We start from the raw sequence: 17,277 nt of genomic DNA on the forward strand, positions 1-17,277 counted from the left end.
CCCGCGTACTACACAAAAAACAAACAAAACAAACAAACAAACAAAAAATAGGCTATAAATAGACTAGGTACTATTTCAGCAGCCACAAATATGAGAGAAAGAGAGAGAGAATAAAAGGAGTTATCACGAGGGGTATGTAGAAGGGAGGCTCAGGAAGGAGTGACCCAGAAATGAGGTGATGGGATAAAAGGGTAGGAAAGGGGTTATGGAGAAAAAAGAAATGTTAAGAGATTAACTATATAAAACTATTGCAATTATAAATCCATGTGTCTGGGTGTCTAGTACAAACCCAACTCAGAGTAATACAAAGCATAAGAAAGAGCCTGATTTTCAAGCCCTTTGCAGTCAGTATGGGGAGAAAGATAGAACCATTAGAAGAAACCAAAATACAGTCTTTAGTCCCAATGTAAAACAGAAGTCACAGAAAAACGTGGTCCTGTGTGGTAGAACAGTCTGAGTGGGCTTTTTGGGAGTGGGACACACTCTGGGGTATAAAACATGGGGAGAATTAGGGCATGAAGGGCAGGTGAGGACACTGTGTAGGAGACGAGAATGGTGATTTCTTTTTTTTTTTTTTTTCTCTTCAATATTTCTGTTTTACTTATAACACTGGGGCCCCTAATATTAACCGCATATGTAGGGTATTTTTTTTTTAACATCTTTATTTGAGTATAACTGTTTTACAATAGTGTGTTAGTTTCTCTTTTACAACAAAGTGAATCAGTTATACATATACATATGTTCCCATAACTCTTCCCTCTTTTGTCACCCTCCCTCCCACCCTCCCTATCCCACCCCTCTAGGTGGTCACTAAGTACAGAGGTGAACTCCCTGTGCTATGCGGCTGCTTCCCACTAGCTATCTAATTTACATTTGGTAGTGTGTATATGTCCCTGCCACTCTCTCATATCGTCACAGCTTACCCTTCCCCCTCCCCATATCCTCAAGTCCATGCTCTAGTAGGTCTGTGTTTTAGAGAATGGTGATTTCTAAGTCTTCCTAGAACACTCCCTCTATCACCATGTTCCAACCTGTGTTCTGTTGTCCACCACAGAGGGGCTACAAGGTGTTCATATGCTTTCCTGGTAAGCAGCCAAGGGATTCTGGGAGATGCCACCTACAGGAGCCCACTTTTGGAGACCACTAAATGTTGGCATATCAAGGGCTCTGAAAAGTCCTCCAGAAGAGAAGTCTGCCTGACTTTGTTTAACCTGGATTTTCCAGACTTATCTGAGCCTAGACTTCTTTGCAGCATACTACACATTCTGGGAAATTGTACTTAATGGAATACACCACCTTACATATATTTTAAAGTGTATTATATCCCTCATTAGGAAAAAATGTTTGCTTAAACTTTTCCCATATATCCTGCTGTTCAGCAGTCTGCTGCGTCCAAATCACATCTTTCAAATCAAGGTCTCAAAATACACTAACTTATTAATATAAAAAGCTGAATGACTCTGAAGTTCCTTTAAAGTCTAATGCCCAACAGTAAGTATACTTTGAAAATGTAGTTAGCCTCTGGGGATAAAATTAAATAGTGAATATATATAGTTTCCAGGAAATTAATGACTTCATATACTTGGTAAAATTCCTTAGGAAACAGCTTAAGAATATCACTCCTTGTTTCATTATTTATATCACAACATCTATAAGAAATTATACAATAGACCTTAAAAACTTAGCCTTTTGGGCTTCCCTGGTGGCGCAGTGGTTGAGAATCTGCTTGCTAATGCAGGGGACACGGTTTCAAGCCCCGGTCCGGGAGGATCCCACATGCCGCGGAGCGGCTGGGCCCGTGAGCCACAACTACTGAGCCTGCGTGTCTGGAGCCTGTGCTCCGCAACGAGAGAGGCCACAGCAGTGAGAGGCCCGCGTACCACAGTGAAGAGTGGCCCCCGCTTGCCACAACTAGAGAAAGCCCTCAGACAGAAATGAAGACCCAACACGCAAAAATAAATGAATTAATAAACTCCTATCCCCAACATCTTCTTTAAAAAACAAAAACAAAAAAAAAAACTCAGCCTTTTGAATTGAAAAATAATAACCATTTAAACAGACTTACTGATCTTTGCAAAAGCATTTTTCAAGTACATCTTAATGTTCAGTGATGTCCAGGTCAGCGCAGTCAGGCCAGGCTGGAGAGCTTCATCCACCTTCGCCAAATGAGGAACCATCAGTTGCTCTATAATGTGAGGCATTTTTGACTTCACTCTCTGATATTCAGCCAGCATCATCTGCAGGGAAATAGGGGTGAAATAATCAAATAATATCTCACTTTGAATATCTATTAATAGCTCATTTTTATCCAAAATGATTACTTTTATTTCGGGTTCAGTTGCAGGGCTCCAATAGCAGCCTGGCAAGTAAAGCAGCCAAAACATAATAAGAATAGAACAGGCAAGAAATCTCTCCATAGATACAAATTCCTAATCTAAATAAATACGACTGAGGAGGAGAGAAAAAGAACTTCAGAGCAAGTTAAGGGACAAGAATGTTGTCTGCTTTGTTCCATGTGCCTGAAACAGTACCTGGCACATAGAAGATGATCAATCGATATTTCTCTGATTAATTAACTAGCTGTTATTAGAACGAGCATTTGTGATCAGAAACTCATGGTCCTCCATTGAAATTTACCTGCTGTATAATGTTGAATTGTGTCAGTATTTTGTTCCCATGTTACCATATTTAAATAAGACTGATAGTACTTCCAGCCTACCTTTTATGGCAATGTTAATATTAATAATAATTAATTATAAGAAAGCAACTTTAAGGCACTTCTTAAATACAATTGTTTTTAAGCTCATCTTTGTAATGTGCGTGTGGGTATTACTTTGTCATTAGATCACTGTTTCCCAAGGTGTTTACGCTGAAATGCAAGCCACAAGAGATTCTATAAGAAAAATGGTCCCTGGGTGGAGAAGTTTGGAAAACACTGTACACAATATCTCCCTTCTTTGACAGTCACAATTAACAGTAATGATTCTGAGAAAACTGCAAGAAGGAAGTAAGAAGCCCAACAGTCTTTGTGAATTGTGTTAAATTCAACATTTCCCATTGGACTACATAATCCTTTCTTCATTTAATACTTTTCCACAATTTCTGTAATATCCTTTCAATTTCCATGAAACACCTAAAGTTGATGGTTCTATTAGCAGCTACTTATAAATTTCCTGAACCGTTTAGCCACCGCTTACCTTTTTTTCAATGTTCATCACTTATTCTATTTGGGAAGCAATTCTTAAATCAGCCTCCAGCAGGCCTTTTACTTCCTACCTTAATCCTTTTATCCAGGAGGTATTATTCATCCATTTTATAAATGAAAACTGAGGCTTAGAAGGGTAAAGTAATTTGCCCAAAGATAATGCTTTGAATCCAGACTGACTTCAGAATCTGTATTCCTAACTATTAGTTTATGTTGGCTCATCTCTTTCTAGTTTGAACTGCCTTCCAAGGAATAGATGAAGAAAACAAACTCTCAGCTACTTCAGCATATCTGTAGAAGCCTGAAAACTGTTAACTATTCAGCACAATAACTCAGCAACACCTGAGATTGTCCCCAAAACATGTCAATAGATTTGTTCTTACCAGGTACTTGCAGTGAGTGGGAACCTTTAACACTTTCAACCTCAAGATACAATAAATGTCACCCAGATGATAATTCACTTTCTAGAATTGTCATTTACAACTGTGGTGGTTTTAAAACATTCTTTGACCCTCCTCCCTTAATGGGGTGGGGTCTGTGTCCCCTCTCCTTGAATTTGTGTGGGCGTATGGAGCCCAACAGAAGACCACAGAAATGATGCTATGAGACATCTGAGGCTGTCCAAAAGGCCATGTGGCTTCCTCCCTGCTTACTGTAACACCCACTGTTGGAATCCTGAATTGCATTATAAGAAATTCTACTACCCTGAGGCCTCCATCCTGGAATGCTCACATAGATTCTCCAGTCCTTAGCCCCAACTGAGCGAAACTTCCAGCCATTCCCGCCAAAGAACCAGAGAATGAGTCCTTCTTGGACCTTCCAGATCAAACATCTGCCAACTGAACTAAGCAATCTTAGTGAATGCCACATGGAACGGAAGGCACCTAGCCAAGCCTTGCTTAAATTCTTTTTTCACAGAATCATGAGGTATAATGAAATGATTTCTTTAAGCCACTATATTTTGGGATTGTTTGTTACATGCAACAGATAACTGAAACAGCAATTCTGTGGACAAAATTATCATTAGTCATTTTATATTCTGATAAACAGTGTTTCTTAATAAAAATAACTGCTTTCTTTTTCCTTTTTAATTTATTTTTTATTGAAGTATATTTAATTTACAATGTTGTATTAGTTTCAAATGTATAGCAAAGTGATTCAGTTATACACACACACACACACACACACACATATATATATATTCTTTTTCAGATTCTTTTCCATTATAGTTTATTACAAGATATTGAGTATAGTTCCCTGTGTTCTACAGTGGGTCCCTGTTGTTTACCTATTTTATATATAGTCAAACTAACTGTTTCTTTACAAATATGTAGTTTGACTTAGTTATTTTTCTAACATCCAAGAAAAATCTAAAAGGGAATTCCAACATTCTGACTAGTATTTGATGAGCTTACATTTGAGGCATGTCTGTCCATTGCCAATATTAACTTTTTAATATAACATGAAAGAGTGGGAAAACAGTAGACTACAAGTTTGGGTTCTTGTCCTACTTTTGCCACTTACTAGCTGTGAGACCTTGGCTAAGTCATTTAATTTCTCTAAGCCACGGTTTTGTCATCTCTAAAATAATATAATAGTACTCTATTCCAATTACCTAACATGGCTGTGGAAAATATCAAATGGAATAATGAATTTGAAAACGGTTTGAAATGTAAAGCATTATGCAAATGCGGGGCCTTATTGGGCTTGTCCTATGATATTGGCCACTATAAAGTTGTAACGTGGTTTCCATGTTGTCAAATACTGTGGCAGCACCTCTGACCTCATCCTGAGCATCCTCTGGGCAGCATTTGTCACTGGTGACCATTCCCTCCGTCATGAGGTTTTTCTTACCCTTGGCTTCCCTGACACTTGGTTTCCACCTGCCTCAAAGGCCAATCCTTGATTTTACTAGCATATTTGTCCTCTTCTATCAGACCTGTTAATATTGGAACAACTCAGGCTTTAAGGTAGGCCCTCTACTCTTCTTTATATTCTCCTCCTTGGAAATCTCATGCAGGACAATGACTTTATATAGCAACTGTATTCTAATAACTCTCAAAAATATGCCTTCAACTTTGACTTCTCCACTCAACTCCAGACTTACATATTTATCTGCATGGATATCACCTCTACTTTGATCTCTAAAAATCATCTTATACTTAAGATGGGAGCTATGGATTCCTCTCTGCCCCCCAAAACAAGCTAGTTCCAGCCTTTGCCATCTCCACAAGTGGAACTTCCATTTGGGGCCACTGCCTGTTACTGAACATGTGTGCAGAATACAACCAACGTAACGATTGAATAATTCCATTTAGTTGCTCACACCAAAAACAAAGGGATCATCCTTGAGTTCTCTCATAACCTGCCTGTTGACATCATTCTCTAATTCACTGATCTACTACTCTGCTGCATCCTAGTTCAAGCTGCCATCATCTCCATCCTGAACCGGTGCAACAGCTCTCAAACTAGCTTCACACTGACCTTTCCTTTCCCCTTAGAATCTGTTCCTCACCCAGCAGAAAGAATGATCTTTATTGTAAAAGACATTACGCCTTTTTCTCCTGCTCAGATTCCTCTAATGTCTTCCTGGTGCACTCAAACGTGTAACCTTGGTTTACAAGGTCTATGATGACCTGGTCCTCACCAACTCTACATTCTAGCCTCAGTCACTCCACTACAGTCGTCCTGGACACTTTCTGCTTCTCAACAGTGACACACCACCAGATTTTTTTTAATGCACACTGGCGCTAGCCAAGAAGGGGAAAAAAAATAAAAGTACTATACCTTCATGTGACTGAAGTTCTTTTGGTATATGTCTCGTTTCCGGAAAAGGGCAGCTGCAAATGGTGAAACTTCCAGACCCATCTGTGACATGCACTCTGTTTCTCTAAATAAGGTTAATATCTGAGGATCAAAGTTTACAAACAATTCCCCTGTGCCGGGAGCCTTCACCAACAAAGAAGCCACAAGTCCTACATGAATTTCTTCAGTCTGTGAGAAGAGATCAACATTATTACTATTAGAGAGTTCAATGCAGACACAGGGTATCTAGCTTGGCCATTTCTGGGAATGAAGGTCATTACATCTTTTTCCATGGATTTGAGCTTCTCAAACTAAAGACAATGGGGTCTCTCACTCCTCTCCTAACTTCACTCTCAGGAAAGAGTCTTCAAGTTCTCGGTGATGTACAGTCAATTCAACAAAATGCCTGGGTCATGAATCTCTCACATCTGATAAGTGGATACTGCAATAAAGGTGACTTCTCAAAAGCCACTTCGCTCCCTGCTACCTTCGTGCCTACTCAGTTATTTTTCCTAATAAAAGTTTCATGAAACCTACCAAGCTCAGTCTTCAGTTATCTAGAAAAGCAAGGTAAAACACTACAGAGACATCTCTGTTGTTGATTCAGACACCAAAATTTGAACTAGGAAAATGAGATACCATTTTAGAGGTTTTGTTAGGATGATTTTTATCCTCCAAAATACTTCCTGTCAATCTACAAAGAAATACAAGTGTTGGTAGGGTATGAAATATAATTTAATTAACCTAGTATGGCCAAATAAAATTTAAAACTTTGTTTAACAGGCATATTAGTGTTCACCGACACAATGGAGAAAAAAAAGAAAGAGAAATCCTAATCAGCCAGGTACAGGATCCCATAAACAGGATCTTCTTCCTTAGGAGTTTATAAATTAAATAAAAATGAGTTTCTGGGGCTTCCCTGGTGGCGCAGTGCTTAAGAATCCGCCTGCCAATGCAGGGGACACGGGTTCGAGCCAAGGTCTGGGAAGGTCCCACATGCGGCGGAGCAATTAAGCCTGTGTGCCACAGCTACTGAGCCTGCGCTCTAGAGCCCACAAGCCACAACTACCGAAGCCCGCACGCCTAGAGCCTGTGCTCCGCAACAAGAGAAGCCACTTCAATGAGAAGCCTGCGCACCAAGTCGAAGAGTAGCCCCCTGCTCGCCGCAACTAGAGAAACCCCGCGTGCAGCAACGAAGACCCAACGCAGCCAAAAAATAAATAAATAAATAATAAATTTGTTTTTTAAACAATAAGTTTCTGTTACCTGGCTTACGATCCTTTTTCCAAAATTAATTATTGTTTTTCTTCAGGGACATATTACACTCTTTGACTGATTACTTAGAGTCAACCAACCCTGTCTTATAAAATACCCCCAAACTCAACTTTCTATGGGAATAAAACTGCCCAGTGCTAGCAGTTGATAAACTCTTATGGGGACGTCTTTGAAGAGCATACATGCGGAGACTCACTTGCTGAAGCCATGCCCTGTGGTAGAGAACCTCAAACTCCAGGAGGACCTTGGCCACCCTGTTGTAACTGCGAATCACAGGCTTGGCTTCCGTCGTCCGGAGCACAGACGGGTGCTGCTGGAAAAGCTGCATTGGTTGCTGAATCCTGTGGAAGAGCTGTCGGGCCCACAGAATCTTCCCAGCAATGGGAGGCTGGTCTCGAGCCAAAGGAGGATCGTCTTTCTGCTTCCTATACAGCTTCGAGATCATATCAACGTCAGCCCGATAGTTTTCAAGGATACGCCGGTATTTGTCTTCAATTCCAAGATTAGGTATATTCAATCTGATTTTTTTTTAAAGTGAAAGGCTTGAATTAATGGGATGATATTGAGAAATCTTATTTATTAGGACTTATTGTAAAAACATATGCTGATGGAAGAGAATGAAATATTTGTGTTAGCATATTAAAAAATCAAAATGGAATCAGTCTGTCAATCATATCGCAATAGAGAGGTTATGGCTTTTTGGTTTGTTTGGGTTTTTTTTGTTTTTTTTTTTTTGGCTTATGGGATCTTAGTTCCCCGAGCAGGGAGTGAACCCAGGCCCTCGGCAATGAGAGTTCAAAGTCCTAACCACTGGACCACCAGGGAATTCCCTAGAGTGTTTTGTGGTTTTTGTTTTTTATTTTTTTTAATAGTATCAATCCTTAAAACCTAGTCAAAACTTTTGGTAAGAGTTTCTTCAAATTACTTAAACATTAAGTGATATTATGATAGGCAGTCACAGGTACTTCAAAGCTGAGAGGAAATAAAACAAACTCTGAATCCTCTGAAGAACTTTAAAACTGTGGCCTTGTTATTCAGATTGTCAAAAGAGGATTTCCTTCCCACTAGAATATGAAATAATAATAGCAATAATAACGTAAGCTAAACCATGTTCATATTAGCCCAATTTAGAAAATAGAACTTAGAAAAGTCTTTCAAATTTTTACCTTTCAAATTTCTTTAACATACTCAGAGCTTGATTTGTGTTTTTAATCTTTTCAAACGTAACATCCATGAACTTCTGCAACTCATTCTAAAACAGAATAAAGTCGATTATGAACAATGAATTAGCATTGCAAAAAATTCTACTTAGCAACAAGATAAAAGAGCTCCCCATCTCTGCAAACACATACAATATAGGACAAAGTATAACAGAGACTATAATACTCATCTAAGCTTAAAGAAAGATAAATGTCCTGAAGCCAGAACAAAGAGGGACTTGAAGGCCAGAGCAGTCATAGGGTTTGGTGCCATGGCAGGCCCCAGGGATACTGGAGCAGATATTTCTTCCACAAACATCACATCTTAGGATCAAGAAATCTCTTGCACTGAAGAACTGTACAGTTAGCCTACCTAAATAAACACTCAAATTTTTTCACGACATAAAAATATCCGAGTATAAACTATACAGAACTTGGGACACAGTAAATCTTTACTTATGGCTTCACAAAGGCCTACACTGAGCTCTTCATGAACACCTAAGACCTCAATTTAGTGTTCTTTTCTCTCTGAGCCTTAGGTCCATTCTTTCAGACTTTTGGAGTCTGGTGTGGAATCCTCTAGTCCTCTTAGTTCTGTGCTCTCAGGCCCTACTCAGTTTTTCGTAAGGCGGCTTGCCACCTCAAATGCCGGTCCTTCACTAAACAGTGCCTTACTTTGCCCACTGGAGACAATATCCTTCTAGACTTCCAATGGCCCACCTGGTTCTAATGCGCTGCATCTCTTTGATATTAGTATAAGCATGAGCCCGAAATCTGGACAGGATCCCAGGCCCTGATGCCCTTGACAGCAGATCCCCGGACACAGCCCTGATCCAAATCACTCCTGGACAGTACATCTCGCGCTCCCCCACACACACCCCCTCCAGTCTCACGCCTTGGAGATGCCACAGTTACTGGTGTTCTCCATTCTGTCTCCAAGACTCATCACCCCCGCTCACTACACCCAGAGTCATGGGAAGGTCAGTATATGCCCCTCAGTTTTACAGAAACAAAGGCCGAATTCATGACAGTCCGTGAATTATTTAAAGGAGAGAGTGTAAAAAGGTTAGTTAAGAGAAAGTGGATGGAGAAAGGGAAAAAGAAGTCAGAGGAAAACTGGTCAGCAAACTAAGGAGAGAAGTGGACCATTTTTGAGATGGAAGACAAGATGAATACAAGTGTTGAATTAAAAAAAAAATTCAAGAAGAATAGGAATTAATATCTATAACTAGTGCTTAAAAACCAGCCTTTAAAACATTTATACAATTATATTCTCAGGGCTTCCCTGGTGGCGCAGTGGTTTAGAGTCCGCCTGCCGATGCAGGGGACGCGAGTTCGCGCCCCGGTCCGGGAGGATCCCACGTGCCGCGGAGCGGCTGGGCCCGTGAGCCGTGGCCGCTGAGCCTGCGCGTCCGGAGCCTGTGCTCCGCAACGGGAGAGGCCACAACAGTGAGAGGCCCGCGTACCGCAAAAAAATATATATATATATATTCTCAGTATGATTAAAAGTGGTACAATCTTGAAATGGTCTCCCCATTACTCTCATTTCCGCTCCATTTACTTGGAAAACATAAATCATGTTCTCACAACCAAGCTTGGCCTCCTCTCTGGAGCCTTTCCTAATCCCAGTCAAGCAATAGTATGGAACTGTTTTCCTCCTAGGTTCACACCCTACCTTATGGGCTGTAGCAGTTCTCAGAGTCTATAATGTTTTGCAGGTCTGTTCTCCATATAAGTTTCTTTAGAACTTCTTTGGAATATGTCAACTTATCTTTGAATCCTTACTTCCCAGTACAATATCAGAATATTATACTTTTATAATTAGCCATTTTAGCCACTATTTGCCCTTTTTAAATAATATATTCATCACTCTGTTCTAACATATATGTACTTATATTTCAATCATATCACGTCTGATGTGATTTCTGAGGGCAAATCAACTTGATTTATTTCTGTATCTATAAGCTACAGCATAGAAGTCTAATACATAAATAATGTACAGTAAATGCATGTTTAATTGCAATAAATCTAGTTCTTATTTTTTTGTTACCTTATCAGTAATTTTCTTTCTTTTCCATTTTTTTTCTTAAACATTTTATTGGGTCATTTCGTTTATGTTCCATTTAAAGTAAAAGCTGTGTTTTTTTTCAGATCTCATGCCCCTGATATATGTGGGACGGGGACGTGATTTTTTTAAGGTTACCCTCCATTTAGAGTTATTATAAAATATTGGCTATATTCCCCATGTTGAACAATATATCCTTGTAGCTTGTTTCATACCTAATAGTTTACACCTCTTAGTCCTCTACCCCTATATTACCCCTCCCCTCTTCCCTCTCCCCACTGGTAACCACTCATTGGTTCTCTATTTCTGTGAGTCTGCTTCTCTTTTGTTATATTCACTAATTTGTTGTATTTTTTTGGATTCCATATGTAAGTGATATCACACAGTATTTGTCTTTCTCTGCTTGACTTATTTCACTTAGCAGTCTACTCCTCGTTAATTCGCAACTCATACACTAATTCAGCAAACATATCCCACATACAAACTATTGAAGTACCATGTGATCAGAAACTGCTAGGACACACAAATGAAGATTTGACAAATAAACACTGACCGTGGACCACAGACTCAGGATCTGCCACCACCCATCAACGAGAGATCAAGATCCACGCTCCTTACGTCTGAATCAGCCCCCAAAAGAGATCAGCGCTTAAAGGATTTCTGGCATTCTATCTTCCCATCACCTGAAACGTGTCTTATAGCATAATGGTTTAAAACTTGAATCCTAGAGCGAGACTGCCTACCACTTGTCATCTCTGTGACTTTGGGCAAATCACTTAACCTCACTGGGCCTCGGTCTCCTCCTCTCCAAAAAGAGGGCAATAAAAGCACCCCCCACTTTATCAGACCATTGTGAGTATTAAATGAACTAACATCTATAAAGTGCTTAGAACAGACCTGACACATAGAATAAGCTAGTTTTATTATGAGTCCTACACTGAACTCATCCCTCCTGAAATGCTTTGGAGCTCTTTTTTCCCTTGAAGTGTATAAATTTATTTCAAACCAAAAATTCTGGAAAAGAAGAAACAGAATGACCATTTTCCTTTAATAATCAGAAAGGTGCACACTTTAGATCTCACTGGGATGGAAAGAAGTCTGCATGTTGATTATATAGTGGACACTGTCTCCCAATCTTACCCTCCCTGATTCTCCTCATCTGATAATAAACACTCCCAACCACGCAGGTGGGTCTCATCCCCTCTGCTTTTACCACATGACCCCACAGTTTAACAGGTCCAGGGCAAGGCACCACATTAGAATTGGCTAACCCAACCTTTTCCTTAGGAGTTTGGAGATGAGGCTGGTTCCGACATGTGTTCTCGGAAGCCACTGACCGCCACACGCTGCTCCTGTGGGCTGTTCTGGGGGTGGGAGGAGGGGCAAGAGAAGGAAGAGAGAATGGGGCTTCAAGACCAAAAGGGGTCCAGGTGCTGATCAGCTGGTCCTGGTACCACTGTTTCAAGGCCAGCTGTAACCCTGCCTTTGAGATCTGCCAGACATTGCTGATCATTTATTTGCTCAAGCTACCTCTGGTCATAATCATTGCTAAAGCAACAAACAAATGGAAACAAATTTCTATATGCTAATCACACTATGTTTCAACAGAAGATAAAAGTTAATTTTCTAAGATCTAAGATGGAACACAGGCAAAAGTCTGTGATCACAGATCTTTACCCAAAGCTGTATTTGTGACCCTTTAATCCATGGAAAAGAGCCTTCAGTCATTAACCTGAAATCACAAAATGCAGGCCAAGCTTGGTATCGGTCACCTCCATGACGAAGATACCTCTCCCCTCGGAATGGGTGATGATAAGCAGCATTACACAGAACGGAAAAAATAAACACCAGACTGTCCACAGGAGTTTCCTTATCCAACCTACATGAAGGTCATTAGTCTGCTTGCAAAACTCCTCATAATCCTGCTCAAAATCCATTTTCCGCTGGTCTAAGAAATTATATTCCTTTTCCTTTATGGTGGCCACAATACCCTGAAATGTTATGAAAGAAATAAGACAATATTTCAATATTCTCACATTACGTAGGTAAATATGCCCTTTACATATAGAACCTGTGCAGTCATCCCCCAAAAATCAACTTAAGAGGAGTCTTATTTCTTTAATTATTCTCATTGCTTCATGTATATTACAGGTAGTATAATATTGCCTAATGCATTCAAATATATGATTTGGAAAGCATTTTCATGAGATTTTATGTATTTCTGAAGAAAAATATCAAATAAAAACCTCACCTGAAAAGTAGGAAAGATGTTCTGTCTAAAAATTTCTTACAGATTACATCAGAAGTAATAAAAAATAAGAAGCCCAGGGAACTTCCCTAGTGGCCCAGTGGTGAAGAATCCACCTTGCAATGCATTCCATATGTAAGTGATATCACACAGTATTTGTCTTTCTCTGCTTATTTATTTCATTTAGCAGTCTGCTCCTTATTAATTCGCAACTCATACACAGGGGACGCAGGTTTGATCCCTGGCGGGGAACCAAGATCCCACATGCCACGACGCAACTAAGCCCTCACGCCACAACTACTGAGCTCACACGCCTCAGCTAGAGAGCCTGCATGCCGCAACTACAGAGCCCATGCACCCTGGAGCCTGCACGCCACAACTAGAGAAAGAGAAAACCAGCACACCACAACTGGAGAGAAGCCCGTGCGCCACAAGGGAAGATCCCACATGCCTCAACGAAGATCCCACGTGCTGCAACTAAGACCTGATGCAGCAGGAAGGAAGGGAGGGAGGGAGGAAGCAAGCAAGCCAGCCCAAAGTAGAATTTACTAAAATATTTTCACTGAAAAGTTTGTCTCCTCAGAAAATAAATAAGACTTTAACAGAATACAAACAACTTAGGAAGAACACAGTTATATTAGAACATCTACAGATGAAAACCTATCTTTCTAGGCTTCCCTGGTGGCGCAGTGGTTGAGAGTCCGCCTGCCGATGCAGAGGACGCGGGTTCGTGCCCCGGTCCGGGAGGATCCCACGTGCCGCGGAGCGGCTGGGCCCGTGAGCCATGGCCGCTGAGCCTGCGCGTCCGGAGCCTGTGCTCCGCAACGGGAGAGGCCACAACAGTGAGAGGCCCGCGTACCGGAAAAAAAAAAACAAACAAACAAACTATCTTTCAAGCCTCAAATGTCCTAAATAAAATATCAAACTATCATCTACTATTTAAAGAATCTCTAGAATTAATTGCTTCCTCTAAAGCTGCAAGTCTGTGACTATAACAGTGCAAATTAGGAGACTCATCTTCTTGAAAATACTATTATCCAAAGTTTTGTTTGCTCTGAATAATGAGCTCTAAGGCTCTGTGATCATTCTTAATCAGGTACTAAGCCGTTCTCAAACTCGGGTGCTCCCACTGTTGACACAGGCATATAATCTTTATGAAGAATGTGGGGCCAGCTTCCACAAACGCTTCTTCAAAGATATTTCCATTTAAACATCACCTCAAGTCTCTCAATAGACAAGAGTGTATAAGCTGCATAATTTCTTGAATCAAGTTTACAAGTTAAAACAACCTACTCTTTCATGCCGTATAACTACAAAATTAGGTCTATTCGGAAATTGTGTATATATAATGTTATAATGCTACCCATCACGTTATAGGAAATGTGTCAAAGAAGTATGGAAAAGCTACATTCCTACATTTTAAAGTTATATTTTAAAAGATTTGAGGCCCTTGGAAAATTCTGCTCTGTAATTGGATTTAATGGTCACTTAAGAGTATTAAGTAAATAAGCTGATTAATCATGACCTTTAAACCAACTAATCAAACTCCATCTACTAAATCATTTACTTGATAGATATTTATTGCACACCAATTATATGCCAGCAAACTTGGAAGATACAGAAATGAACAGAACAAAGAAACATCCCTGCCCTGGGGAATTTACGTCCTCGGGTCGGGGGGAGAGAGGGTGGGAATCTATGTAAGTCACAAATAAATGAACAGGATAATTGCAGACAGTGGTAAAATAAGTAACATAGAGTGACTGAGGTGAAACAGAGCTCAAGGAAAACTTAATTGAGAGGGTCATTTAAATCAAGATCTAGAGGCCAAGAAGGAAATAACCATGTGATGATTCAGAGGCAGAACTTTCCAGAAAAAAGGCTCTGCAAGCCCTAAGGTGGGCTGAAGTGACCTGTCCTGTGTCTAGAGTACTTTGAATGAGAAGAGGAGCAGGTGAGGAGGCCAGAGGGGTGGACAGGACCCTGAATCCACACAAGGAGACTGAGCTTCATTTCCATGGCCGCACTTTGAGCTTCTCACATTGGTTCTAATACACGAAAATCTCACCTTACACTTTCGTGAACCATCTACTTTTTACCTCACTACCTTCTGGTACATCCATTTTAATCAGTATTTCACTTTAGATTTTGAAAGCAATTTTTCTTCCCAGTATTTTTATCAGGTTAGAATAGTCTTTATCTGCATTTAGATGTACAGTTCAACTTCTCCTTCAGAAATAAACTGAAATATGCTCCAAAGTTATTTTTTCATGAAGAATAAAAATTAACTAGATTCCAAACTGAAAAAGAAATGGACATATTCCATCTTTGTCTTGAAAAACTGTCAGTTTCAAAGAACAGATTATCCACCTTGCAGATTACATACAGCTCACCTAAAATATTTCCCACTATATAGAAAAGGATTTTTCTTTTTCTCTCCCCAAATCTGATACACTCAGGAAATGAAAAGATTTCTTATATCGACCTAAACTGTTAGAGTAGAAAAATCAACGAGTGAGAATAAATTATATGATCCTTTTCAAATTCAAGTACAAAAAAAAAAAATTAACGTTTAGTGTCACTGTCCCCAAACAAGAAAAAATTGACTATATCCACATTAAGAATGTAATAAAGCACATCGTGTTCGTAAATTGTTTTTTAAAAATCTTCGAAACATTATTAGATCCCTGTGTCCACTTTAAAAACTAAGATTAGTTACACACATATCCTTACAACATAAAGCTGCCAAAAGTCAAAATAATTAAGAATAGTAGAGCTAAAATAAAATCCAGTCCCTATTATTTTTTTAACATGAGTCCATATAAAATGCTTAACTGCAGATATAATCAGATACCACTCAGAACTCAGGGTCAACGAGAGCCTGACACACAGTATATGCTTGACTAAATATTTCTCGCATGAATAAATGAAATAATAAGTTATATTTAAACATTTTTCTTGTGCTACTAATGAAAACGCTTTTGCTAATAATGATTAATTTTAGGCTATAGAGTCATTCTCATAATCACATACCTGAAAAGAATATATTAGCACCATTACACAATTCTCAAATAGATTTAACTTCTTTATTGTTTAAGGGCCATGAGCTTATCTTTTACGTTAGAGACTGATTATTCAAAGCTTTCTAAATACAGTCATTTGCATAACACATTAACGTTTTATTATGGATAAGGGTAGCAAATTTAGCTTGGAAATACAGTACCTGGTATTTAGTGACCATGTTTTCCAGTCCTTCAATCTTAGAATCTTGTAGGACTGAATATGTCTTGAAGGTCGTAAAGATGTCCATTATCTTGGCAAGACGTCTGTGGAAAGTTTCAAATTTTCCAAAAATATACATCTCACTGAATTCAAATTGTTTTTCATTTGGATCTCGTTTAAGCTTTTGTTTGGTCTTGTGAAAGCAGTGCTGGTATTCCTTAAAGTAAAAACCAAAATACAAGAAAGGGAACACAACAAAGGTATCAACCTTATTCTCTTAAGTGAAACCGACAGCAAATTTAGGGTGGAATTACAAAACCTTTCAGTTTCATGCCTCTGTAGCTACTCCTTCCTCAGCCTGGAATGTCATCTTTTCCCATCCCCCAACCTAGCAAACTCCTATTTTTTTTTTTTTTTCTTTTTGGCCACATGCCATGCAGAACTTCCCTGACCAGGGATCAAACCCATGCACCCTGCGTTGGAAGCATGCAGTCTTAACCACTGGACCACCAGGGAAGTTCAAACTCCTAATTATTCATAAGGTGACTCAAAGATGCAGCCTTTCCCTCTGGGTCCCACTGTGTTAGTAGAAACCTAACTCTTTGTGTATCTCTCCGTTCGTCTACTAGAAGCTTAAGGAAAACTACTTCATCTTTGTATCTCTAGTACTTAGTGTGGTGTTGGTACATAGCAGGCCCCCAAAAAGGGTAAAGTAAGTGAACAAATGTGGGGGACTGATTTATTAACATTCAAGTTTTCTTAACAGTAAAAGATTACCATTCTTTTTAGCAACCACTAATACGATAACTGCTAAATGACTTAAGATGCATTGGCAAAAAACAATGTAAAAATCATAAAAAATCTAAATATATTATCAAGTTGACCATTACCTGCTTAAGTTTAATTGCAGATAATATTTTTTCCATAGCAACATCCTGTGGCTGGCTCCAGATCGAAGCAGTTCCATTGTTGGTAATATAGGCTTTACATGCAGATATCATCTGATTGGTCACCTGGAATTTTCCAATAAAATGATGTCAAGTACATTAAGCAGCCATCAAGCATAAATTGGGCTAAAGGGTCCTTAGCTCTCCTACCTCTCGGAGTGTAAAATCTGTAAATAAATCTTTGGATTTATTGTTTTTCCATCACAACTATGATCAAGCACTAACCCTCTTTTTTTCCAGCTTTACTGAGGGTATAAGTGACGAACAAAAATTGTATATATTTAAGGTGTACAATGTGAGGCCTGATATAC

General features: G+C 39.4%; 1 protein-coding gene across 1 annotated transcript in view; it reads right to left on the minus strand.

Annotated features, from left to right (window-relative positions):
- Nucleotides 1-17,277, minus strand: part of DNAH5 (dynein axonemal heavy chain 5) — a 262,494-nt gene that overhangs the window by 175,505 nt on the left and 69,712 nt on the right. The window contains exons 10-16 of the mRNA XM_059062876.2: nucleotides 16,910-17,032; nucleotides 16,021-16,236; nucleotides 12,433-12,540; nucleotides 8,452-8,537; nucleotides 7,482-7,803; nucleotides 5,993-6,199; nucleotides 2,066-2,237 (exon numbers count right to left, since the gene is read on the minus strand). Coding sequence (XP_058918859.1) covers nucleotides 2,066-2,237; nucleotides 5,993-6,199; nucleotides 7,482-7,803; nucleotides 8,452-8,537; nucleotides 12,433-12,540; nucleotides 16,021-16,236; nucleotides 16,910-17,032 — 1,234 coding nt within the window. The remainder of the gene's footprint in view (nucleotides 1-2,065; nucleotides 2,238-5,992; nucleotides 6,200-7,481; nucleotides 7,804-8,451; nucleotides 8,538-12,432; nucleotides 12,541-16,020; nucleotides 16,237-16,909; nucleotides 17,033-17,277) is intronic.

The sequence above is a fragment of the Kogia breviceps genome, chromosome 4 (genome assembly GCF_026419965.1).
Source record: "Kogia breviceps isolate mKogBre1 chromosome 4, mKogBre1 haplotype 1, whole genome shotgun sequence".
Lineage (NCBI taxonomy): Eukaryota > Metazoa > Chordata > Mammalia > Artiodactyla > Physeteridae > Kogia > Kogia breviceps.